We start from the raw sequence: 26,624 nt of genomic DNA on the forward strand, positions 1-26,624 counted from the left end.
TATAAAATGCATACAATTTTGAATTACTTTCTTATGAACTGTTAACATGGATGGCTGACAGTTTCTAATAGATAAAACTTTGGACAGTTACCAGACATTTTAAAGGGGTTCATTTTAAATACCATTTAGTCATGCAAATAGAGGTTTTTATAAAAATAAATATGACAAATATGTGGATTTCTAAGTATAAATTGACATACAAATCTATATCTTTTCATAATGCTTCTCATTGAAATATCTTTAAAGCATTCTGTAACATGAAGTTGAAACCTCAAATTAGATGTAATAAAAGCCATGGTTTTATTAAAATTGTGCAAGTCACATAACAAATATTTACATAAAAGTAAACACAAAATTGCAAACATATTTTTGTCCTACAAGCCATCAACCTCATAAAATTACTTACTGAAATACTGTAAGATAAAGTTCCCAATTTTGAATGTTCATTAAGCAAACACATATTGGAACAATATATGAAAAACTTTATTTTTCCTTCTGAGAAGCAGTGAAGGATTAACAAACTACCCCTTGGGGATTGTCAAAGCTTTCCTAGAACTCAAGGGGAGTAGATTCTTTTGTAAAACAGAACTAAAATTACATCCTTCACCAGCACACAAACCTTTTATAAATTTTCTTTTCCAAACTTATATATGCTCACAAGTCTGAATCACAGGTTAGTGAACTGGGCTAAAATGTCCCTACCCTCTAAAAGGGCAGTTCCAAAGGGGGAAAAAACACATTCCCTTTTTCTGACCTAAACAGCTTGAATAAATTTCTATTATGAATAAAAAGAGAAGAAATAATTACCTTACACATAAGTAAACTTGATGGAACTTAGATGGAATAAATACAGCAAGTACTCAAGAATCATTTTGTTCAACACCATTTTGATGTTATGTTGATGAGGGAAAAAAAATCAATTCCCAGCTTGGGCCATGTCTGTGTGGAATTTGTATGTTCTCCCATGTCTGCCTGGGTTTTCTCCAGATACTCAGTATCCTCCCACTTCCCAGTTTTGCACGTGAGATTAATTGGAGTGTCTATACAGTCCCAGTCTGATTGAGTGTGGGTGTGTAGTGTTTCCTGTGATGGGAGGGCATTCTGTCCAGGATGGGTGCCTGCCTGGTGCTCTGAGCTGCTGGGAACAGCTCCAGCCTTCCTTGACATTGAACTGGTACAAATGGGTTGGAAACTAATTCTGTTACTTATTTTTATTAATCTTTCCTAAATGTATGTAGAACTCATTTATTTCAATGTTTATTATCAGGAGTGTTTTGGGTCTTTATTTAGAAGTTTGGTGAGGTTTTCATGACCGGAAATATGCTGTAGAAAAGTAACTGTTATTTATATCAATTAGCCGTGGCAAAACTGGTTTCATATGTTGTTTCACTGAAAGTAGCAGTGTCCAAGAAGCTACTGATGACATTATGTGAAGACATATTGTACTAGTTATCAGAAGAGCGTATTTCTTAATGGAACTTAAATATTCAAAGCTTAATTGGAGAGCATGGCCAGCATGTCTCAGTGGTTGAGCCTCGACCTATAAACCAGAAGGTTGTGGTTCAATTCCTGGTCAAGGCACATGCCTGGGTTGTGGGCTTGATTCCCAGTGGGGGGTGGGCAGTAGGCGGCCGATCAATGATTCTCTCTCATCATTGATGCTTCTCTCTCCCCCTTCTTTTCTGAAATCAATAAAAATATATATTTTTTAAAAACTTAATTGGGTTATATTACTTATTTAAAAAGTTAATACAGAAGAGATAATAGGATTTTAAAAATTAAGTTAGATCAGTGGTCTTTAACACTGACCACAACTTGGAATAACTTGGGAAACTTTTAGAAAAACTTAATAGCTCCAACCCTAAAAAATTCAGATTTAACTGTTGTGGGTAGATTCACATTAAGATCCCTGTAGATGATTGTAATATAAAGTGAGGGTTGCAAAACATTGATTTGGAAAAATTACTAATTTCAGGTTGAATCTGATTTAAATAAATTATTTAAAATTCAAATATATGAGCACTTCGTACATGGTAGGCACTGTTCTAAGAGTTAGTAAAGAGGAAATTCTTTTTTCTACAAAAATCATTGGATAACAATATATTTTTTATCTTTTGAATGTTATATAACTTTACTAAAATATTGCTCAAAGCTTTTATTATGGTCTGCTGTCATGAAACATTTCCTTCTACTTTTCTAAACTAGACTCACTTGCTACTGTACCCAAAGAGATCAAACCAAGAAGCTTTTTTTCCCAAGGTATGTGGAAAGAAGATAAGAATAACACAGATTTCCTTTTTTTTCAAGTCATAGCATATGAGGTATTCTCACTATATATCTGGAGTCACAAAGCCATAAGAACTGAAATTAGGTTATTTAATGAATAACAGAATCTCCTGCATCAAGAATGAACTACCATTAGTGTCAGTGCTTGCTTTACATTGCCTAAAAAGTAATCCAGGAGAGAGCCTCAGGGAACCTAGTACAAGTGTGTCCTTAATACAAACCATATTTCTTGTGACCTATTTATAAAACATTTCTTTTAACAAGTTACAGGGATATGGTTTTTGAAACAATATGCAATTAGAAATGTTATCTCAAAAAACGGAAGACAAAAGCAATATATAGTTTTTCAAATACTTCATAATTTGCTACTATCCCAGGATGTTAGCATTAACATTTTAAGTCAACACCAACTTTATTAAGTATTATGAAATTCATTTGAAATGCATTTAAGTCAAAAAAATATTAGATTTAAATTAATAAATTTGTTTTATATTTACTCTTTTAACAGTTTTCAGGTTCAAATATGCTGAAACCAAATGATCAAGTTATTAATTCAATTATTGGCTAATTATCTTTTAGAGCTGGACAGCAGGCCAAAATGATGAAATTTTGGTTAAAGTGTAATACACGCACACATAGGAAAATGCAATAGCAATTTGTTTTCCATACTTAATAGAATTAAAACAGCTTTAAAAATTTTATGAAAGCTCAGTAGTCAAAATAAATATTTAATAAAAATATACACCATAACATGATATTAAGAACTTAGTGTTTAAAAATAAACATCACATTGTTTGCCTTCAGTTAAACAGAACTCAATTTAGTTGCTTAAGAAATCTAAGAATAATTGAGTTTTTAGAAACAAAATTAAAATTTAAATAACACTAGAGAGATAATACATCTTAAGATGAAAGAGAAACCATGTTTTAAATCAAAAGTTTAAATAAAGTTATAGTTTTTGAGACTTCTTAGTATGACTATGACCCTAAGAAATATGAATAGTTTGGGGAATATAAGTCAAAGATAATCATGATTATGTGGTTCATGCCGTGAAATTCTCAGTATGTTAAGAAAATAAAAATACAGTATATATGAGCACCATTAGAAATGTATTGTATGTACATACATATATTTAAAACTTTAGCTGACTGAAATTTGCATTTTAGAGTGAAGGACAGCACACAATTATAAAAATACATTCTTAATCTCACATGTCATGACCTATTTTAAAATGTTTCATCTAGCATTCCTTCTAAAAATCAACAAAAGAATACACACAAAGCCAGTATTCTCTTATAGGCAAAGTCCCTTGGTTAAACAGAAAGTCACTAAAGAAAAAATAAGTGTTCATTAAGTGTTTTCAATTCATAGACAAATTTCAACAGGTGAAGGAAAAATAAATTCAGTAATAAATGGGAATTCACAGAATGAAATAGCAAATGTTGGATTTGCTCCCAAAGGATTATCATTTAGGCCTCAGACTATTTTTAATTGACAGTAGTCACGATTATTCTGCTGGAAGAATCTTCCTTCTATAATAAAAGGTACAAATTAGCCACCTGTAATTTAATATTTCAGCTATATTCACCAAAACTCAGAAAACTATGTGGTATTTTAGAATACATAATCTGGTGTAAGGTAGGTGTTTAATAAAAATCTTAGTTTGATCCTACATAGAGGCAGCTCATGATACTGTTATGAATCCTTGCTATTTTTCAAAGTTGCCATAAGCAATCAACTGATATAGTCTGAAGTTCTTTGAAACCATTGTCACATAATAAAGAGTAATGCTATTCACCATTTAAAATACGTTCAATCTCTTCTAGTCTTTTTAAAGCAGCAACTCTTTTCTTCTCAATTTCTTTTATTTCTTTTGTTGTTTTGTGAGGGGTCTCACTGTCGGTATCTTTTCCTAACTGCTTGTTGGTTTTAGATGAACTTTTATTATCACTTGTTTTGATTACCTGTGTGGGTCGGGGTTCACTTCTTATTTCTCTTGCATTTTCAGTTGGAATTTTGTTTCCTGAAGTCTTACTAACTGGGAATATTGGTTGTTCTATTAAACTAGATGCGGAAATTTTATCCCTGACTATATTCAAATGGCGCTGGATATATTCTTCATGTGGTGCTAATGCCAATGTTTCAAGCAGGCATCTTTCAGCTTTTAATAAGTCTTTCTCTTCAAAATAAACAACACAAAGATTGTGCTTTCCTTGCACATTCCTTGGATCCATCTCCAAAATCTTTTCGAAACATTTTTTTGCTCCAAGTATATCTTTCTTTTGATTCATCAGAATGTCTCCCTTTAAAATGAGACCCTTGATATGATCAGGATAGTATTTGAGTAACTCTTCTAAAACTGGCAAAGCCAGTAATTCCTTTGCAGTCTGAGAATACAGCAGAGCCAGATTAAACAAAGCACTTCTGAAGTCAGGTTGTAATTTTATGGCTTTCTTCATCCACATCTCTGCTTCAGAGTCCTTTTTGTCATCCATGGCAAGCATTCCCAGATTGAAATAACCATTAGCATCTTGTGGCTCTTCATTTATATAACTTAAAAGTCGTTTTCTAGCTTCAGGTCTGAGCTTAACCTCACCTATAAGTAATTTTAAAAAAACAACACAAAAACATTATATTGTTAGCAAATAAATTTAATCTTGAGGAAAAAAGCCACTTTCATATTTTATCTAGTTAGATTACAAAGAGAGAGCATCAAAACAACTAATTGCTGTACCTAAATCAAAAGCAGAGAGGGAAATCTTAGTCTTCATAGGAAAGAGAGAGTGTGTTTGACACTGAAATGCTCGCAAAATATCTCCTTACAGTTTAGAAGCTAACTGGGAGCAGCAGAGAAAGAATAGAGAATTAAAAGAAAGAGGCATGCGATTTGCCAACAGACATGCAATCAATCTTGATTCCGTTAACATTGTGACTTTATACATTGAACAAGATATAGGACTTCTCTGGGTTCACTTACGAATTTTCTTGGAACTACATGAGATGGATGTAAAAATGCTTAGTAAACATTAACTATTATTGGGTAACAAAATGTTTCTGTCTTATTAAGATTTTTGTATGTTATTTCAAATTTTTTAGGATGTTTCAAAGGTAAAAATATACCATAAGTATAGTTTATAAATATATATTTGGATTTAATAAACAAATATTTATTGAGATAACTTTATTGTAAGTAAATACAAATGAATTCAAGGTCTACAACTATAAAACTTAAGGTACAAACTTGAGTTGGATAATGGGCCCTTTCATGATTACTAAAGTTAGCTAACTTCCCGAACTTAGCCGGTTTGGCTCAGTGGATAGAGCGTCAGCCTGTGGACTGAAGGGTCCCAGGTTCGATTCCGGTCAAGGGCATGTACCTTGGTTGCGAGCACATCCCCAGTAGGGGGTGTGCAGGAGGCAGCTAATCGATGTTTCTCTCTCATCGATGTTTCTAACTTTCTATCCCTCTCCCTTCCTCTCTGTAAAAAATCCATAAAATAATAAATAAATAAATAAATAAATAAATAAATAAATAAATGTTAGCTAACTTCACAAAAATATTAGCTCTTCTCTAAATTTATACTTTTTTGAATACCAGGCTAAAGCCCTCTTCTATTCTTTTTATTTGACAATATGGTAAATAAAGAAAACTTGAAAATAAATCAGTAGGCCTAAGTTCCTATCTTGGACTAATTACTACAGGCAATATAAAGTTGGGGTAGTTATTATATATATTTGGTCCTCACTTTCTAATCCACTTTATAGAAGATTGGTAAAAGTAAACTTGCAAGTCTTCTTGCTCTAAAATAATATGATTTTATGATTCATTCATTTTTTTGTAAAAGTTTTAAAAAGAATTGACTTAATATGTAACTCTATTTTCCAAACATAGATTATAAATCATACAGTTTTCTTAGTACTAAAATCCCCATATATAAAAAAATCCTGATTTATTATAATTCATAATTTAGTTTTGCTAAATCACAGAAATTATAAGCAATTACAATATTTCAAAAATAGTAAAACTGGATATAAAATAATACCAAAAGTATTTGGTCTTATAAATCAAGAGAAGATAGAATATTTTTTTCCTAAAACATACAATGCTATTAGCTTCCTAGAAATAATTATGTAGAAATTTTTACAAATTCAGATTATTTGAGCAATATATATGTGAGATTATATTTTCGTGCATAAAGTGACAGGATTAATAAGACATTGCTTAAGAGATTGCCTAAAAACTCAGTCTTAACATATATATACCAGAAGAACAATTAGACTTGTCATATATGTAAGTGTATATTCCTTGAGAAGTTTAAGTATGTTAAAAATTCTACTCATAAATCATTTATACAATTTTGATACAAACTATCCATTCACAAAATGTTTGCTACAGGCAATATATTTTAAATTAAGATTTTATTATATTTCTAATTACAACGTGTTTAAATGTAGAACTATTTTGAGAAAACATACCTGATTCTTGCATTAATATACCAGAATTGAATAATGCTAGCTTATGTTTTGGATTTAGTTCTAAAGCATGATTAAAGTTTTTAAGAGCTTCATTTGGTTCTTTAAGTTCAATTTGAACAATCGCCAAGTTGTACCAAAGATCTGCATTATTTCTGTCCAACTCTAGTGCTTTAAGATATGCTTCTTTTGCTTTGAAAGGTTTATTCATTTTTAAAAGCAATTCTCCTCTGTGGAAAAATTAAGCACAAGCTTTAGTTACAATATTACCATGTCAGTTGGTAGATACTATTTTTCACACATTTTAAGCTTTTCCATATATTCACAGCTTTCTTTTTTCCTTTTAACTGAGGTTCTTAAAGTTTTCTTCCAAAATCATCGACTAGCCAAAGTAATACTGAGAAAAAGAACAAAGCCAGAGGTATCACACTCTCTGATTTAAAACTATACTACAAAGCCACAGTAGTCAAAAACATTACATGGAGCTGGCAGAAACGGAATTGACAGTCTAGAAATAAACCATACATATATGGATAACTAATTTTCAACAAAGGAACCAAGAATATACAATGGAGAAAGGAAAGTCTCTTCAATAAATGTTGTTGGGAGAATTGAAGAGCCACATGCAAAAGAATGAAACTAGATTACTATCTTACATCATAAACAAAAATTGACTCAAAATGGATTAAAGACTTGAATGTAAGCCCTGAAACAACAAAATACATAGAAGAAAATATAGGTGCTAAACTTATGGACCTTGGTGTCAGGTTTGTGAACTAAACCTAAACTTAAGGGAAGTAAAAGGAAAAATAAAGGAATGAATCTACAACAAACTAAAAAGCTGCACAGCAAAAGAAAAAAAACCCAAAATAAATATCAACAAAACAAAAAGGCAACCAACTGAATGGGAGAAGGTATTTGCAAACAACATCTCCAAAAGAGGCTAATATCCAATATATATAAAGAACTTACACAACTTAACAAAAAACGATCCTATTAATAAATGAACTAGCTATACAGATGGCCAACAGATGTATGAAAAGCTATTCAACATCACTAGTTATTAGGGAAAGGCAAATCAAAACATCACTGAGATACCACCTCAACACCTGTTAGAATGGCTATTATAAAAAGACAAGAAATAACAAGCGTTGGAGAGGTGGGAAGAAAAGGGAAACCTTATAGACTGTGGGAATGTAAATTAGTGCAGCCATATGGAAACCAGTATGGCGGTTTTTCAAAAAATTAAGACTAGAACTACTATATAATCCAGGAATTCCTCTTCTGGATATTTACCTGAAAAATATGAAAAAACTTACCATGAAGATATCTACATCTCTATTTACAATAGCCAAGACATGAAAACAATCTATGTATATATATTACACATCCATAAAAAGTAACAAATATTGCATTTGTGATGACATGGATGAATCTTGAAAGTATTATGCCAAATAAAATAAGTCAGATGTATGATTTCACTCATACATAGAATTAAAACAAAAAGCAATAAACAAATAACAATACAGAAAAAACTCACGGATACAGACAACAGGATGGTGGTTGCTAGAGGGGGAAGAGGTTGTTGGGGGGAAGGGCGAAGTGGGGAAAGGGGGTTAAATATATAGGGATGGAAGGAAACTAAACTTTGGGTGGGAAACCACACAATGGAGTATACAGATGTCAAATTATAATCTTGTATACCTGAAAATTATATAATGTTATTAACCAATGTTATCCCAATAAGTTTAATAATAATAATAATGACAACAGTAAAAAAAAACAAACAACTTTTGGAAACTGTCCTCAAACATTAAGTCATAGCTTTGGCAAATATGACTTGATATGTTTTCAAATATTATTTAAAAACAAAAGCATGCCTGACTTTAGAGAGTAAGATGTGGGGAGGTATTCACAGATAAATATATTCTTTGAATATAACTTGAAAGGAAGCAGACTAGATTACTTCAGAAAAATAATAGCTACCAGAGTGAGAGATAATTTGTCAGAAAACCAGGTGATAGTATTTTAAGGAAGAAAAGAAAAACATAGTGATAGGGCATTTTAATATATAAGTCTTACTATCCAAAAAGTAGAGCATTAGAAAAATTTTAACCCTTATCTTCTATGCATCCTTTAAACATTTTTTATTTTATTGATTTTTTTTTAGAGAGGAAAGGGGAGGGAGGAAGGAAGGGAGAGGGAGGGAGAGAAACATGGATGTGAAAGAGAAACATGGATCAGCTGACTCCTGCATGGGCCTGACCAGGGCATCGAATGTGCCACCTTTTGGTGTAGGGCAGTGGTTCTCAACCTTCCTAATGCCGTGACCCTTTAATACAGTTCTTCATGTTGTGGTGACCCCCAACCATAAAATTATTTTCGTTGCTACTTCATAACTGTAATTTTGCTACTGTTATGAATCGTAATGTAAATATCTGATATGCAGGATGTATTTTCATTGTTAAAAATTGAACATAATTAAAGCATAGTGATTAATCACAAAAACAATATGTAATTATGTATGTGTTTTCCAATGGTCTTAGGCGACCTGTGAAAGGGTCATTCAACCCCCAAAGGGGTCGCGACCCACAGGTTGAGTACTGCTGGTGTAGGGGATGACACTCCTACCAAGTGAGCCACACAGGCCTGGGTCAGTGTATTCTTAGAAAATGACCATTCATTGGGGGTTGGGGGATGGGGGGTAAAGGGAGCTGGGGGAGAATTAAAAAAGCTGATCTGGAAGGGGCATTGGTGCCACCTGCAGATACCTTTGAGAAATATTGCTGGAACTGAGGATCACAATTTGAAAACTATTTTATAAATCTTTCTAATATGGTTCTATTTCCTGTTAGAGAGTTTAAAACATCATTTTTATTAAGTACATATATGAAAATCAATTTAAGTATGGATGTATTATAATATTCTTTCCTAAAGTATCAGCATAGGAATGAAATCAAATGAATGACTATTAGTATTCTTTTTTTGTTGTTGTTAGAACTCAGCAAAATAATATTCCCATTTATTTTTGGACAACATTGTTTCACACATATATCAAATAGGCAAAAAAATAAAAATAAACAGCAACTTCATAAACAAAAAAAATGGAAAAAAAGAAACCTTTTTATCTTTGGCCTTTTTAATCATTTCATACAAACAGACTACTTATACTATAGTAAGTACATACACAAAAAGTTACTGGAATGCTTGGAATAAGATTGGTTTTTTGTTGTCATTCTTGATTTTTACCAGGTTTTTTCCCTATTAATAATCTTTATTAGGGAAATTTTAGATGAGTGTTTTTCTAAAATGTTATCTTTTTAAGTTGAGACTGTTAAATAATTCGTTATGTATTAACACAAGAAAGGTTTTATTTACAGATGCAACCCCACTAAACCTAGAGAATTTCAAAAAGCACTGAATAAGGCTGAACAACGATGGCTCCCGAATAATTTCAAGATCAAAAACTTATTAAATTCTGAATGCATTTTCCACGTAGAAACAATGTCATAAATTATGCATAGTTAACATATGATACCAAAAACTTATTTTTAATGACAACTAAATAATTTCTTTGTGGTAAAGGCATTAATAACCAGTCAACTCTCAGCATTTATTTAAGAAAGCTCTGAGAGTTAGATATTAAAAGTACTAATTATAAAATGTAAGTTTTAGGTGTTTTACATAAAATAAATTTGGTGATAAGAAGCAAATGAAACTAAAGAGCTTCTTTCACATAAAACCTAAAGTTTGCTATTATAAGTTATGGACTCCCCTGTCCATTTCAAATCAAATCAATTTAATTTTGATTGCTAGTCCAAAATGGGCTATGTTTCTATGTTAGTTCCAACTAAGATTGTGGAGGGGGAAAAAGCTAATTTAGTCAAAATAGTCAAAATGTAACATGCAGATAGATGCAGCATCAATTTTCTATAACAATAGCTTAACATGAACTATAATACCTGCTAATGTAAGCCTGTTTGAAGTCGGGCCTCATGCTTATCGCTTGTCGATACAGCTGATCAGCTTCTTCTAGCCGGGACTCATCTGCTCGGATCAGGTTGGCCAGATTAATATAAACGTTTAGGTGGTTAGGGGCAATTCTGGCTGCATATTTTTTACCAGGAATAATCTGTTCAAAAGAAAAGGCATTTCCTTAAGTTGATATTTCATTACCAAATAAAAGTCAAAAGTAAGTAAGCCTAGTAGCTTATTTAAAATATACACAGAATGTAAAAAGATAATGCTATTAGTTTTACTGCTACTATATTAAAATAAGTCATAAAAATGTGAAAGCATCTATAGTCAGAGCATGTAAAATAGTATCTTCTTGCACTAAAGAATATATTTTTTTCATTCATGCCAGCTTAAGAGAATGAAGTCATATAAATCAGAACTTTTACAGGTTAAGGTATCAGTATGTTTATGTCAGGCCAGAAATAGAACTTAAGACTCTTTTCTCTGTCTAGTGTATTTGTTAAATCATGTCAACTTTCATGTTGTTAGCAAAATATTTATTTACTGGTTGTGACAATAAGGTAGTTAATTACATTTCATAGTTATACTAAAACCTCGCTTGTCTGGTGGAGTTAAATTATCTTATTAATTGATTATTCATGTTAAATAAACATTATCATAAATAATATATGGACCCAAATTTTCAATGAGCAGAATGAATTATATCTGATAAAAATCCACACTGAACACAATTCAACTTTAGAATCTTAGGAATGAATTCTTAAGGTATCATGTGGTCCAATTTTGTTTTTTAAAACATTTATCAAACTAACCATTCATTTTAATATTACTACTATTAATATAATATTAATACATACTAAAATCAAGAAAACTGTAGCCAGGGTAAACCATCTTATCCCGATGATGCATAGTTAGGTCAAGGGCAGGATCAGATTTTCCAAAATATGAAGAGAATCTTGTATCATTGTAACAACTAATGGACACAATATAGCAACAGAGACATATCCATTTGTTTTATTCATTTATTTTTTTTTGGTAGGACTAATGCTAAATTTAGTGCTTAATGTACATACATACAATTCTCTTCATCTAAAGTAATTTAACTCACTGATAACTTGTAATAAAAAATATCAAAAATTCATTAACTATGAATTTAGTTTTTATAGACTATATGAAAATTTTTTTAAATTGAGCTAGAAAAGTAAGTTTATTCCTTTATTATACTTATACTAAATAGATGGTTCATTGGACACCTTACTTTTATATCAATAAATTGAAGGAAAGATAAGGATTTTCCATCTAGATAATTTTATTCAATATGGATATTTAATAGACATGACACAACAGGAATAAATGATAACTTACTTGAGGCATCAGTGACTTGGCCATCATATAAGATTCTTCAGCTTCTTTGGTTCTATTTAAATTTTTATAAGTTCTTCCTACATTCATGTGGGCACCAATATCATCTAAAATTTTAAAGAAATTATTTGTTGACAAATATGCGAAATAGAATTCAATGTAAACTACTAAGAGGACATGTTTCTTGCAACAAAAACAATAGCAAAAAATGCAAATGCAGGCATTCCTCCTCAAAGTTCTAATACAACTTGTTATGATTTATGATCAACGTAGCAAACTATTAAATAAAGTACTGTAAAGACAGAAAATACACATATAATATGAAAAAACTATCTGAATGTACCGCTGATGCATTAAGACATGAGAAGAAAGAAAAAGAGGCAATGAAGAAATGTACATCATTTTTCTTTACTGTATTTTAATATACTATACTAAGGCTTGCTTCCATTTCCTAAGCTCAGAGCTTTGGCATTTACTCAAAAAGTGTGGCTCAACTAACTCTAAAAGTAAAAAAGGATATACAAGTAAAAAGGATCATCATAATCTCTAGAATTATTTTCAGTGTTATAACTAACAAATATGCCATAGTGGGATAGGGGCAAAGAGATATGAAAACACTTTGTGACTTTGTTTTATAAAATGTTTGTGAAATGTGGTTGGAATGCAAGTATAATGGAATGTTAGTATTATATAATACTACTTAATATGCAGCAGCCCATCTCTCTTAAATAATAAATTCCTATACAATTTATTTAAAACTTTTTGAAAGTTTTAAATATCAGAATGTCAGAAAATTTTGTCTCATTTTCTGACGCAGAAAATCGAATCCTCAGCAAATTTATTCAGGCGTAGAAAAACGTGCAAATATAATAAAAAAGATATGAGAGTTTAAGATACATTTCCCAGTAAATATTTCAAAGGTCTGGAAAAAAGACAGAAAGAAGGGAGATCTTAAATCAGACAAATTTTAGCCAACATGAATCTCTAACAGACACGACAAGGTTTCAAATTGTGATTACTACTTGCCTGTGACACCGATGATTTTGCAATTGTGGAATAGGTCTCTGCCTGCAACTCCCAGGACACATAGGGGCCAAGCATATATATCTTAGGCATTCCCCTAGGAGGAGAGTAACAGTCCTAAGATCTTATTACATTATGTTTCAGGCTGGCAATTGTGTGCACCACACCAAAATGGTCAGGTGCAGTACAGGTTTGATTAGAGAACTAGGGGACAAGATTGGGAAGGAGGTTGATTTTAGTTTTTAGACGTATTACTGAATCTTATGGGATCTCAGGAGGCGGGGGTAAAAAAAAATGCTTAGGCCAACCATTCCCAATCCTGCTTTTAAAAATTTTATCTTAGCCCCACATAGCTCTATCCAAATAGAATCTTCAGGAATAGAATCTGCAGAAATGTTTTTAAAACGTTTAAAAGGCAATTTTGATGTAGAGCCAAGGTTGAAATTCACTGCATTACCAAGTGCACATAAAATAGGTAGTCTTTGCTTCTAGGTAGCTCAATTTTTTTAAACATTAGATAAACTTACGCCATTTACTATAGAGATCAGAAATGTAGTCAGGCAAAACTAAGAATATGTAAAACCTGAAAAAAAATAGTGTAAATAAAAATGTAATTGTCAGCTAAGTATTTAAAATGTTACTGAAATCAGTTCTAACCAGTCTTAAAAAAAGCTTATCTATTTGGATGAAAAACTAGGAAAATGGCTACCCACTAGAATCAGATCTCAGAATTATGGAGAGCAGATATTGTCATCAATGAATATTTCAGACACTAGAGTAAGCAGCCCCACTTTCTCAAAGAACAAATGATAGCAATTAGATAGCCTTTAGCATCAAAAGGATTGCCCAATACAGCTAATAAAATGACAGACATAAGTTACAAAGTTTTAGGATTGCAGAGGAAGAAATAGCATTACTGGTAAGACACATTTAAATTTGGGGGGCGGAGGGGAGGTAAGAAAAGCAAGCAAGATGTAAAATTTGGTGACATTTAAATGACTAAAAAGCTATAAAATTTCAAAGAACAATCTTGCTATTATGAGTGCACTATCCAGGCCAACAGCAGCAGTCTGTCTTTAATTCAATGTAAAGGAGGAATGGCAAGTGTCAGGCAGCTCAGTGCCTAATGATTCCTCAGCCACCAACAATGAAGGTGAGTATTGAGGGTGAGGCATCTGTGTTGCTTCCCAGTATTTCCTATTCGAAACTTGTCTGTCAATGCATTTATAAAGGTAAATTATAAACATATGGAAACTCCTAAAAACTCTTTAAAAGTCATTTATTTCCATCTTGATGGCATTCAAGTTGAATCACAGGTCCATGATTCTTTTCTAATATAAACAATTTTAAAGATTTGGACTTAGATAAAAACAAAATTATTGATTTTACAGTAAAAACAACCTTGAAGAATTCTGGTGGTTCTTGAGAAATATCTATCCTTGTCATGTAATGGTGTTTATGGAAACTGTAATTCCAACTGCAAAACTTTTATCCTTGCAATACTTTTATCTTTTTTAAACACTTGTAACCAGCAAAACAAAACAAAAAATGCAAACAGTTGTTCATTTAACATGATATGCATATCTCATGGTCCAAGTCTATTGTATAGTTTATATTCTCATTCTGGCTAAGAAAGAAAAGCCTTTAGACCAGCGGTTCTCAACCTGTGGGTCGCCTAAGACCATCCTGCATATCAGATATTTACATTACGATTCATTACAGTAGCAATAAAAATAATTTTATGGTTGGGTCACAACATGAGGAACTGTATTTAAAGGGCCAGAAGGTTGAGAACCACTGCTTTAGACTGATTTTTTTTTTTTAAGTTAACTTTACAATGTTACAGATTCCTACTCCATGCAATGCTATACCGTTCTAGGGCTTAAATAGCATCTTTATGTTTGTTACTCCAAAGGTTTATATCTAGCCTTGACCATTCCCCCTTATCTCCAGTATTATAAATCTCTATCAGTATATCTAACAGGGATAATAAAGGACTTCTGACTCTCCTCCCTATGTGTCATTTCATTTGTCAAATCTATCTAAGAAGAGCATAGCTAGAAAACAAAGACTAATTTGAAAAGCCCCTGAATGACAAATTCAATGTTTCTAAGTATGTGTACTTTTTCATAATAAATTGCAATACACTGGTTTACCTGTTTTCTTAGTCCATGGCTTATTAGAAACAATAATTTTGAGAGTATGGTTGGGAAATCATACTAAAGGAGAGAGGTTTAGCAAGTACCTCCAAATCAGCAAAATAACAACTGACAATGAAAGAAAGTTATTTTAAAACTGAGTGCCTATACCTGGCAACATGCTATAATATGCACTCTACTCACTAAATAGAATTAAACATGCACATAAACATCCACTTACACCATTTAATTTAGTCTTTACAACAATGCAATGAGAAAGAATAACTGTTCTGATTCAGAAATGAGAAAGATAAAGCTGAAGCGGCTTAAATAACATCTTCTAAGTCTCAATATCCCCTGTTTATTTAACATCAAAGACAACTCTGCTTCTCAAAAAACTCTAAAAGACTTTATGAAGTAATAAATTAAAACTATTACAATTAGTGACCACTGATTGTGGATAAGACCATGCTAGATGATGCAGAGGGTATGAAGATGAGTAAGATGTTCATGCTGACCCTGGGGAGTTCCTCAGTTTAAAATAGATAAATATTTTTCATAAATAAACAGAAATAAATATTATATAGTACTAAATAGAAAATTACAAATATCACAGTAAAGACAGAAGTTGTAAAAAGTTTTAAAAATGAGCAATATTTGCTTCTAACAAAATACAGGGTTTTGTTTTTTGTGTTTTTTTTTTAGAAAAGAAGCCAGGTAAAAAGGGTTGTAAAAGATGGGTAGGATGTGATACAAGGTGGACTAAAAAGAAGGGAGAAGCAAAGAATTTAGACTCAAAGAAGCAGAGGTGAGGAAACCTGAGATATGTACCCTATGTTTCAAGAAAAACAAAACTATATAGAGAGCCAGGGGAGATACAACTGGGTAGCTAGACCATCAGTTATACTTTTACAAATTTCTCTTCACCATTCTCTAACTGACATTTGGCTTTGCCTTGGGGACTTGACACTGGCTCTTCCAAGCGGTGCCTGTGTTCTATCCCGTGCAGCTCATGGCCAGGAGGAATGGTAGGTGTCCTCTTTGAGCCTTACCACCCCAGACCATTCCTATTCCTTTTTAAAAAATCAATCATTTCTAAATTTCAGGTCACTAACTGTCTACTATCCTCCTTGTTGCAGTCACCGATCTTTGGGTCAGGGATCCTGGCTCCTTGTCATTCTCTCCATCATCACGGTTGTAAAAATTCTTGGTGATTTCAAAATTTACGTTGACAAAATCTTCTACTACGTGGCCTTGATGTCTTTTCTCCCGATGATTTTCACCTCCTGCCACCCCCTATGCCTCCAAGAGCATTTAGAAATGTGTGTATGGGGGTACTTTTTGGTCATCATTCTGAATGGGAATTACGGTATTTTGTGTGTGTGGGTCAGGTTTGATACATATCCTGAAAAACAGTTCTGCACACTCGAACAGTATTCCTACTGAAAAATATTTATACTCTAGCTGGATTCTACTCAGACACTAAAACTTTCCAGGCCTATAAACCTATCACCCTCCATTATTTCACCCTCCCTCACATCCTTTCTTAACTATCTTAGATTCTGTGCCCCATTAATATAATCATCATCTTGTGCCTTTCTTGTTTAATAATACATAGGACAAAATCCTAACCCTAGCTAACCAAATTCTCCATGCCTGTACCACTACAGCAGCAAAGTAGTAGGAAACAAACATACAACCACGTCAACTGGTTTAATTTTAATTTCAGTATTCCTAACCCAAATAGGGTATTAGAGCTGCTTGGCAATTAAACCACATTTTCCTAGTCTATACACTTTCTTAGACCTTTGTTTCTCAAAGTGTGATCCACAGGCTAAGCATCACCTGTGAATTTAATAGAAATGAGGAACTTCAGGTTCTACTCTAAACCTTCATTTATCAGAACAAGCACCATAAACAGTATCTCCAAGTGATTCTTAGGCCCATTAAAGTTTGTAAAGTACTACCTAGAAAACTGCTTCACACCTTTTCCTATTCTTAGATGGCCAACACTTCCCCCTCCTTCCTCACTCTCTACTGGTGGTTTATTTCACTGAAAAAACAGCAGCAAACAAAGGGCACCTTCTAGAAACTTCCTGCATGTCATCTATTCACCTGCCCATATCCATGTCCATATACTCAGTCTTCCCTGTTACCAAAGGTTAACTATTGGTTCCACAACTGAATCAAGTCCCCAATCTGTACACCAGATCCTATTTATCTCTTCTCATGCACTCAAGAACACTGACCCTGTAATTCATTCCCTCACCTTGAATTATTACTTTTCCCAGCTTCAATAGATTTAGCTGCACACATGCTCGGCCTCTCCCACCTTAAAATGAAAAACAAAAACAAACAAACATCCTACCATGGTCTCTTGACCCCATGCCCAGCACCACTGTTTCAGAGTTATCATCATTACCAACTATCTCCAATTATTTCCCCACCATTCTCCTAAACCAGTGATGGCGAACCTTTGAGCTCAGCGTTTCAGCATTCTGAAAAACCCTAACTTAACTCTGGTGCTGTGTCACATATAGAATTTTTTTGATATTTGCAACCATAGTAAGAAAAAGACTTATATTTTTGATATTTTATATATTTAAATGCCATTTAACAAAAAAAATCAACCAAAAAAATGAGTTCGTGTGTCACCTCTGACACGCATGTCATAGGTTCACCATCACTGTCCTAAACTCACTTCTATCAGGCTTTTGCATCTACTACTCTACCAACAACTCCACTATGTCTTTAAAAAATTCCATTTTTTGGTGTCTTCTTCAATGTTTTTAAATGTCTTCCAGTTATCAGTATATAGGTCCTCCGCACCCTTTGCTAGGTTTGTTCTGAGGTATTTCATTCTTTTTGTTGGAATTGCAAAATAAATTGTATTTTTTTTTTCTTTTCTGAAATTTCATAGGTAGGAATGCAATGGATTTTTGTGCATTGATTTTGTATCCTGCAGCCTTACTGTATTTGTTTATTGTTTCTAATAGTTTTTTAGTGGAGTCTTTAGGGTTTTCTATATAAAGAATCATGCATGCAAAAAGCGACAATTTTATTTCTTCCAATTTGGATGCTTTTTCTTTCTCTTGCCTGATTGCTCTGCTTGGATTTATGGTACTATGCTGAATAACAGTGATAAGAATGAATTTCCTTGTCTTGTTCCTAATCTTGCAGGAAAAGCTTTTGTTTCTCACCACTGAGTATGATAATGGTTTAGGGTTTGTCATATATGGCCTTTATTATGTGGTACTTTCCTTCTATACCTATGTTGGAGAGGTTGTGGGGGGAAAAGGAACCCTCATTCACTAGGAATGTAAATTGGTACAGACACTATAAAAACAGGATGGAGGTGCCTCAAGAAATTAAGACTATAACTACTATATGACCCAACAACCCCTTTTTTGGGTATCTTCTGAAAAATGTGAAAACATTTATTTGTAAAGTTATATACACCCCTATGTTCACTGCAACATTATTCATGATGGCCAAGACATGGAAATAATCAAAGTGTCCCTCAGTAAATGACTGGATAAAGATATGGTACATATACACAGTGGAATACTACTCAATCATTTGCCATTCGCGACAACATCAATGGATCTTGAGTGTATCATACTAAGCAAAATAAGTCAGACAGAAAAAGCCAAGAGTCATATGAATTCACTTATATGTGAGATATAAAACTGAGAGCAACAAACCATCTTTTTCTTAGTGTTGTCTTACTGTCCAATGTGTAAAAGAAAATCAAAACTGAAAGCAACACATGAACATGACAAACAAACACTCATTAACAGAGACAACAGTGTAGTGGTTGCCAGAGGGAAAGGAGGGGAGGTAATAATGATTAAAAGATGTCAAATATTCGGTGACGGAAGGAGATTTGGCTTTGGGTAGTAAATACACAATGCAATATACAGATGATATAGAAATATACACTTGAAACCTATATAATTTTATTAACCAATGTCATCCTAATAAATTTAATAAAAATTCCTTAAATATTTTACGTATTTCTAACAATTAATCAAATCCAAAATAAGCCAGTATTAAACACTGGTAGTATTCAAATCACGGGAAATAAAGATTGAAAATAAACTCGACTCTATTTTCCTCAAACATAACTGAGCTTTTAAAAAGAAAACAAACTATTCAAATCGTTTTATTAATAATGCTTACCTGGCTGAACATGGGTAGCCTGTAGAAAGTATTTCAAAGCTCTCTCAAAGTTCTTTTCATTTTCCAGAGCATGACCCACATTATTCCATAATTTGGCATTATTTTTATTTACCTTAAACATACAAATACAGTTAGAAATTAATTACAACTAAAATATGACTCCAATTAACACAGCTATTTGTTTGATATACTATTAGAAATGGAGCGGTCCATGGAGATGTCCACAAATGGGTGAAGGTGGTCCAAAGGTACATACTTCCAATTATAAGGTAAGTTAGTTTGGGAGATGTAATGTGCAACATGGAGACTATAGCCAACAATACTGTAATGTATATTTGGAAATTGGTAAGAGAGAAGATCTTAAAGGTTTTCATCAAGAGGAAAAAAAATGTCTAAATGTGTACGATGATATGTATTAACTAAACTTTTAATTATTTCATAATATATACATGTTATATATCTTAAAAAGTTTATGTCAATTATATCTCAAACAGGAAAAAAATCATTTTGATTTTCTCCCAGAAAAAAAAATAATGACTTCAATTAACGAAGATACTCATTTAGTATACTATTGGAATACAGTGTTCCATTGAGATGCCCTGGAGATGAGGAAGAAGCCAATGAACACTTCTTCACTCAATTTACCCTCTCTCTCCTTTCAACATCAACATATTAAAACCACAGCAGTTTAAGTTCATCTATTTTATATATTAGAATTTTACTAAAAATTTTATTTAATCAAAGCATAGTGCTATCTGAAAACTCTACTTGTATTCTTTTGGAAGAAGAGATATTTGACTATGAGAATACATTTAAACATTGCACTAATTACTTACTTTTAGGCTGGACTTACTTATGTAGTTTATTATTGAAAGGGAACCCCAAGACTAAAGTTCTAAGTGATCTGTGCTTTCAGAGTTAACAGATGGCATGGTGTTACTGCAGGCAGAGGAGGGTATCTAGCTAGCCAAGGTATTAGCTACAGTGATTGAGGCTGTCGTTTTGAGCATTGTCCTGTGAGTAAGGACAAGCACAGTTCCTGAAAACCATGGGGCTCCACTGGTAATCTGAAAGGGGAATTAATAATAATGGAAATGAGGTCTCATCTGTTTGCAGATTTCTGAGCTAGGGGAGACAGTAGAGTTACTAAGCAGTAAAGAGGGCAGTCATTTGACCTTAAATAGATGTCAAATCAAGAAATGAGGCAGTGATCCAACAAAGTTAGGCAATGGAGAGTACTAAAATAGCCAAAAGGAAGTTAAGAATTTACTGATTTGAAGAGAGGCATTGGCAAGGGAGCCCCTAAAAAAAAAAATTTTTGCTTGTAACTTTTATAGAAAACAAATTTTATGATTTTTTAAAAGACCTTATCCGAAAGAAGGCAAAAGCCGCCGAGGTAATAAAAGCTTAAGAGGGGGGAAAAATAACAACAACCCCCCCCCCCCAAAAAAGCCTTATCCTATTTATACTGTTCATCCATAGGAATGCTGTATCAATCCTTTCTGCCAGTTCCTATCCTTCCTATAGGATTTTTAAAAAATTTATCTTTATTGTTAGAAGTATTACAGATGTTTTAACCATTGGTTGGTTATCTTCCACATAGTAGGTTGCCATTTTTCTGGTCATGTATGTTAATTTCATTGAATGTAAGACGGCATCAATTTTATAAGAAACAAGGTAACAAATTAATTGTAAGATACCTTTCACTATAAGATTTATTATAATTTCAGGTATTAAAAGGTTAAAAAATGTGTACCTTAAGAACCAATGAACACAGCACTCTTATTTAAACATGTCTCATTTGAGTTTCTAATGACTGTATAGTGTTTAAGGAATTATTCATATGTGTTGTGGACATACAGGTCAGTACTATTAAATGCACTGGTTAAGGTATCCTATCTAATAAAAGAGAAACATGGTAATTAGCCGTACCTCCGTTACCCTTCCCATTGGCTAATCAGGGCGATATGCAAATTAACTGCCAGCCAAGATGGCGGCCGGCAGCCAGGCAGCTTGAAGTGAACATGAGGCTTGCTTGCTTCAGTGACGGAGGAAGCCAAAGTTCCCCGCCTGCCGCTGCCAGCCTCTGAGCTTGCAGTTTGAAACATTGTTACAAATATAGAAGCTAAACAAACTCCAGAAACCTGCTTTCAGCCAGCCGGGATCTCAGAGCTGGAGTAGAAACAGTGTTTCTATTATAGAACCCAAACAAACCAGATAGCTGCTTTCAGCAGTCAAGGCCTCAGAGCTGGAGCCAAGCCTCAGAGCTAAAGCTGGCCCAGAATAAAAAAAAAAAGAAAAAGAAAAATAGGAGCGGTTGGGAGCTTCAGTCACCTGCCAGCCTGAAAACAGCCCTCAGCCCCTCACCCAGACTGGCCAGGCACCCCAGTGGGGACCCTCACCCTGAAATGGGTATGACCAGCTGCAAACAGCCATCAGCCCCTCACCCAGGCTGGCCAGGCACCCAAGCGGGACCCCAACCCTGATCCAGGACACCCTTCAGGGCAAACCAGCCGGCCCCCACCCATGCAATAGGCCTCAATCCTATATAGTAAAAGGGTAATATGCCTCCCAGCACCGGGATCAGCGGAGCCGCGAGGCCTCCTGGCACCGGGATCAGCGTGACAGGGGGCAGCGCCCAAACCCCCTGATCGCCCTGCGGCTCTGTGTGTGACAGGGGGTGGGGCCACAACCTCCCTATCTGCCCTGCTCTGTTCGTGACAGGGGAAGGCGCCCCAACCCCTTGATCAGCCCTGCTCTCTGCCTGATAGCGGGGAGCTCCCCAACCCCCTATTGCCCTGCGGCTTTGTGTGTGACAGGGTGCGGCACCCTAACCCCCACACCCCCCCCCCCCCCACGGGCCCTGCTCTGTGTGTGATGGGGTAGAGCCATAACCTCCCCATCGGCCCTGCCCTGAATGTGACAGTGGCGGCACCCCAACCCCCTGATCAGCCCTGCTCTGTGGGTGATAGAAGGCAGCGCCCCAACCGCCCCCCACGGGCCCTGCTCTGTGTGCGACAGGGGGGAGCTCCCCAACCCCCTGATCGACCCTGCTCTGTGCGTGACAGGGGGCGGTGCCCCAACCCCCCAATCGGCCTTACCCTGAGCGTGACTGAGGGTGGTATCGCAACCTCCCAATCCGCCCTGCTCTGTGCATGACAGGGGGCGGCGCCCCAACTCCCCAATCAGCCCTGCTCTGAGCCCGACCAGGGGCTGCACCTAGGGATTGGGCCTGCCCTCTGCCACCTGGGAACAGGCCTAAGCCAGCAGGTCGTTATCTCCCGAGGGGTCCCAAACTGCGAGAGGGCACAGGCCAGGCTGAGGGACCCCCCTCCCCGCCGAGTGCACAAATTTTTGTGCACCTGGCCTTGAGCATTATATAAAGAACAAACTATATTTTTTTTAGTGAAGTAATTAATATTGATAGTTAAATGTCTAATTAAAAGCAAAAGTAAAGCATCTTAGACATGGCTATAAGAAGTAATTGATGACATACTTTCCTGTCATTCTTGGATAATACTTTACCTTCAAGGCTGACATAAACAATGTATATTCAGACTCCCAATCCCAATTTCTGTGGATTGTTTTTAAGGCATGAGTGAATACCACCAAAGACAGACAAAACCAGGATAACTTTTTAAATACACTGTTTAAGAGAATAAAAGAAAAAAACAAGAAAAATTCTTATCACCCAAAGCATTTTATCTTTTAGAACAGAAGAAATATGTTAAATATCCCCAATGTCATGTCTGAATTTATTCTAAGAATAGAGATTGTTCTAATAATCATCCTACTTCAGAGGGACCAACGCCAAAAACTTAAATAGCTGAACACTACCTTCCACTTCACTCTTCAATTACATTAAATACTCTAATATTTACCTCTATTTCTAAAGCATTGTTTAGATTTAATTAAAAGTTGATGAAACCAGCTTTTAATTATGAATTTTTATATTTAGAGTCCTTTGTACCATTACCTACAACATGAATATTCTTACTTGCATTTAAAAAGGGTGAACCTTATCACTGGCTACATTTAAAAACATTTCTGCTTACAATTAATATACCATAGGTTATCATGACATTCTTGGAATAATTTTACATTTTAAAACTAGAACTATTTATTAAAAGCCATAGTAAACTTAACTCTTTGTAAAATAGATGCACATTACTTATATACTTTAGGCTAATTATTTGGGACTCAATTCCTCTATAAAAAAGATGATTATACTTCAATAATCCCTATGATCTCATTTAGTACTAATGTTCTTTAACTCTGTGTTTTTGCCCTGGTAACACAGTTCAATTTATTTCATTTTGATAGACACACTTAACCAGAATATGAGTGCATGCATCAGAAAGAACATGGAATAGGAAAAAGTCAGATGTACATTTGAAGACTCTGCTATTTACTAGCTGTGTGATCCTGCATAATACAGGTAACCTGTATGATCTTTAATTTTAAATATGTGCAAAACAGAATTAAGGAGTATCAAGAATGAAATGAGAAAATAAATCCAAACAGTCTATCAGGGCATCTGATACATGGTAGGCACTAAAAAATTGATATTGATTATAATAGGATATATGGGTCAAAGCTAAGGGAGAAGGTTTGGTAGATAGTAATGAAAATTGTAGACACAGAAGAGATCATCCAGGGAAAATATGCAGTGTGAAAAAAATGGCTACGGTAAAACTCCGAGAAATAATATTTAAAGAGCAGGCAGAGGAAGAAGAAATCAGAGAAAAGAGAGAGCAGAAATAAAAAGATATAAAAAAGAATCAAGAGAGAAAGACTTTTTACAGATGCCTGGGAAATAAATTTTAAATACAAGCACTGACCAAATTTAGCTACCAGGAGGCAATTTATTATCTGTGTTAGTATATGATACAGAGAGAAGTCAGAATTCTATGTGCTAAACGGTGACTGGAAGTGAGAAAGAAGAGACAGTGCTCATTTCTTGTATACATACAGCTAACTATTCTGTTCCTTAACTGTTAGTTTAAGGCAATTACGACATGGTGGTTATGAAGATAGTAATGACAGCATGAAATTATAGTACTCACACTTGTGAGTACACAAAACAGAGTTTATTCCAGTATTATTTATTGTTATATTATTTTCCATGTGAACAATCGTAAACCTACTTTGTATATATAACTGTACATTTTATATATGACTCACTTAAGTAAGAAGATTATATTTTAGTTCATTGCATATAAAGTGGCAATGGTCATTTTTAACTTTAGTTTCAATAATATCCTTGTTTTCATTTGGGTCTGACTCAAAGTTTATGTCTCAGCCTGCAAAATAAAATTATATCAATATGGAGAACATAAGATGCAGTAGGTGCTATGGAGCTTTCCTAACTTGAATTACACAAAAATGAGACTATCAAGATGAAAAATAGAAATGTATAAAAGTATGACTTATAAAACTGAATTAAAATAAACTTATTTAAATGTATCACATTTGATTTTATAGTTAGTCGCATGAAATAAATATTTAAATTCACCTTTTGTTTGATATTTTGTGCCATCCATGGGCTACCAAAATACAGAATCCCATGCTAGGAACATATAATACTCGTTCAGCAACAACAAATCCAACTGGAAAAAAAAGGTTCGATGCAGGAATAAATGGTAATGCCATTAAACAAAGCGCCTACAAAGAAAAAGAAGATATTTTATTAAATTAAACATATATGAACACTCAAGAGTCAAATCCAAATATTTTGTCATTTAATTTAGAAATGTACTGGTGGTCAAAAAAGAAGAACTATTTTTAAAAGCCAGTTTTTATGTTACTACTAGAGGCCAGGTGCACAAAATTTGTGCGGGAGGGGTGGGAGGTGGAGTTCCCCCTCAGCCCAGCCTGCTCCCTTTCCAATCCAGGACCCCTCGGGTGATGTCCAACTGCCGGTTTATGTCCTCAGGACCGGCAGTTGGACATCCCTCTCACAATGCGGGACCACTGGCTCCTAACTGCTCACCTGCCTGCCTGCCTGCCTGATCGCCCCTAACTGCCCCCTGCTGGCCTGGCCACCCCATGCAGCCTGCTGCTCAGTTGCTGGTCGGCCCTCACTAACCCCCCTGCCGTGTCCTGGTTGCCCCACGCAGCCTGCTTGTTCCGTCATTTTGTTGTCCCTCACTAACCCCCCTGCCGGCCTAGTTGCCCCACACAGCCTGTTCGGTCGTCCATTTGGTTGCGATGGTTGCTTAGGCTTTTATTATTTTAGATTATAAGTAACCATATCATCTTGGAAATTAATAAGGTGTGTTTCAGACAAGACAGCAGACTGTCACTTTAATACCTCAGCATTACTTTGCATTATATTCTGATGAGTCACATACATGTAACATAAGCTTAGTGTATGTTTAAGAATAAAACTGCCTCCCTTTAAAACAATAGTCTTTTAGTCTTTTTTTCCTAAGACTTTGAAGAAATACTATGCTTGAAGCCACTGTCTGACTGGCAGTCTTTTCTTACTTAGGCAGGCAATAATTCCAAGCTTGTTTTATCCTCTGAAATATTTGGTTAAGTTAAATGACCCCAACAGATTATCTACACTAGCAATCTTCACTTCCTCATCTCCTAATCAAATCACTCCACAGAAATAAATTTCACTAAAGTAACTAACACACCTAAAAGAGGTCAACTCCAACTTTTCTACCTGACAGCACTGTTAGTGTTTGGCATTCTGTCTTTCTTGAAACTTTCCTACTCTTCTGTCCATTTATTTGGTCTAGCTACTATTTAGGTTTATTGTCCTCTGCAATTCTAAATGATGGAAATTTTTCAGACCTAGTAGTAGGCTTCTTCTCTTTCACTTTATTCAGGCCCTTCAGCTATTTTCTGAGAGAGAATTGTGACCAAATACTCTAAGGCAGTGGTTCTCAACCTTCTGGCCCTTTAAATACAGTTCCTCATGTTGTGACCCAACCATAAAATTATTTTTGTTGCTACTTCATAACTGTAATGTTGCTACTGTTAGGAATCATAATGTAAATATCTGATATGCAGTCTTAGGCCACCCCTGTGAAAGGGTCGTTCAACCACCAAAGGAGTTGCGACCCACAGGTTGAGAACCGCTGCTCTAAGGCATTCATTATAAGTATGAATGAACCATTCTATGAATCTAGAATCCACTAGGTAGTTACCATCTTTTAGAAATGTGAAAAA

At 34.5% G+C, this 26,624-nt stretch overlaps 1 protein-coding gene across 2 annotated transcripts in view; it reads right to left on the reverse strand.

The window, feature by feature from the left end:
• Positions 1-2,994: 2,994 nt before the first annotated feature.
• TMTC3 (transmembrane O-mannosyltransferase targeting cadherins 3) overlaps positions 2,995-26,624 on the reverse strand; it is a 65,022-nt gene continuing 41,392 nt past the window's right edge. For both annotated transcript variants that reach the window (XM_081081471.1, XM_081081470.1), the window contains 7 exons: positions 24,958-25,106; positions 22,968-23,088; positions 19,443-19,554; positions 12,103-12,206; positions 10,722-10,891; positions 6,763-6,989; positions 2,995-4,882 (listed from right to left, as the gene is read on the reverse strand). In XM_081081471.1, the coding sequence (XP_080937597.1) occupies positions 4,077-4,882; positions 6,763-6,989; positions 10,722-10,891; positions 12,103-12,206; positions 19,443-19,554; positions 22,968-23,088; positions 24,958-25,106 (1,689 nt within the window). In that variant the 3' untranslated portion in view covers positions 2,995-4,076. The remainder of the gene's footprint in view (positions 4,883-6,762; positions 6,990-10,721; positions 10,892-12,102; positions 12,207-19,442; positions 19,555-22,967; positions 23,089-24,957; positions 25,107-26,624) is intronic.

Source organism: Myotis nattereri, assembly GCF_964212035.1.
Source record: "Myotis nattereri genome assembly, chromosome: 2".
NCBI lineage: Eukaryota > Metazoa > Chordata > Mammalia > Chiroptera > Vespertilionidae > Myotis > Myotis nattereri.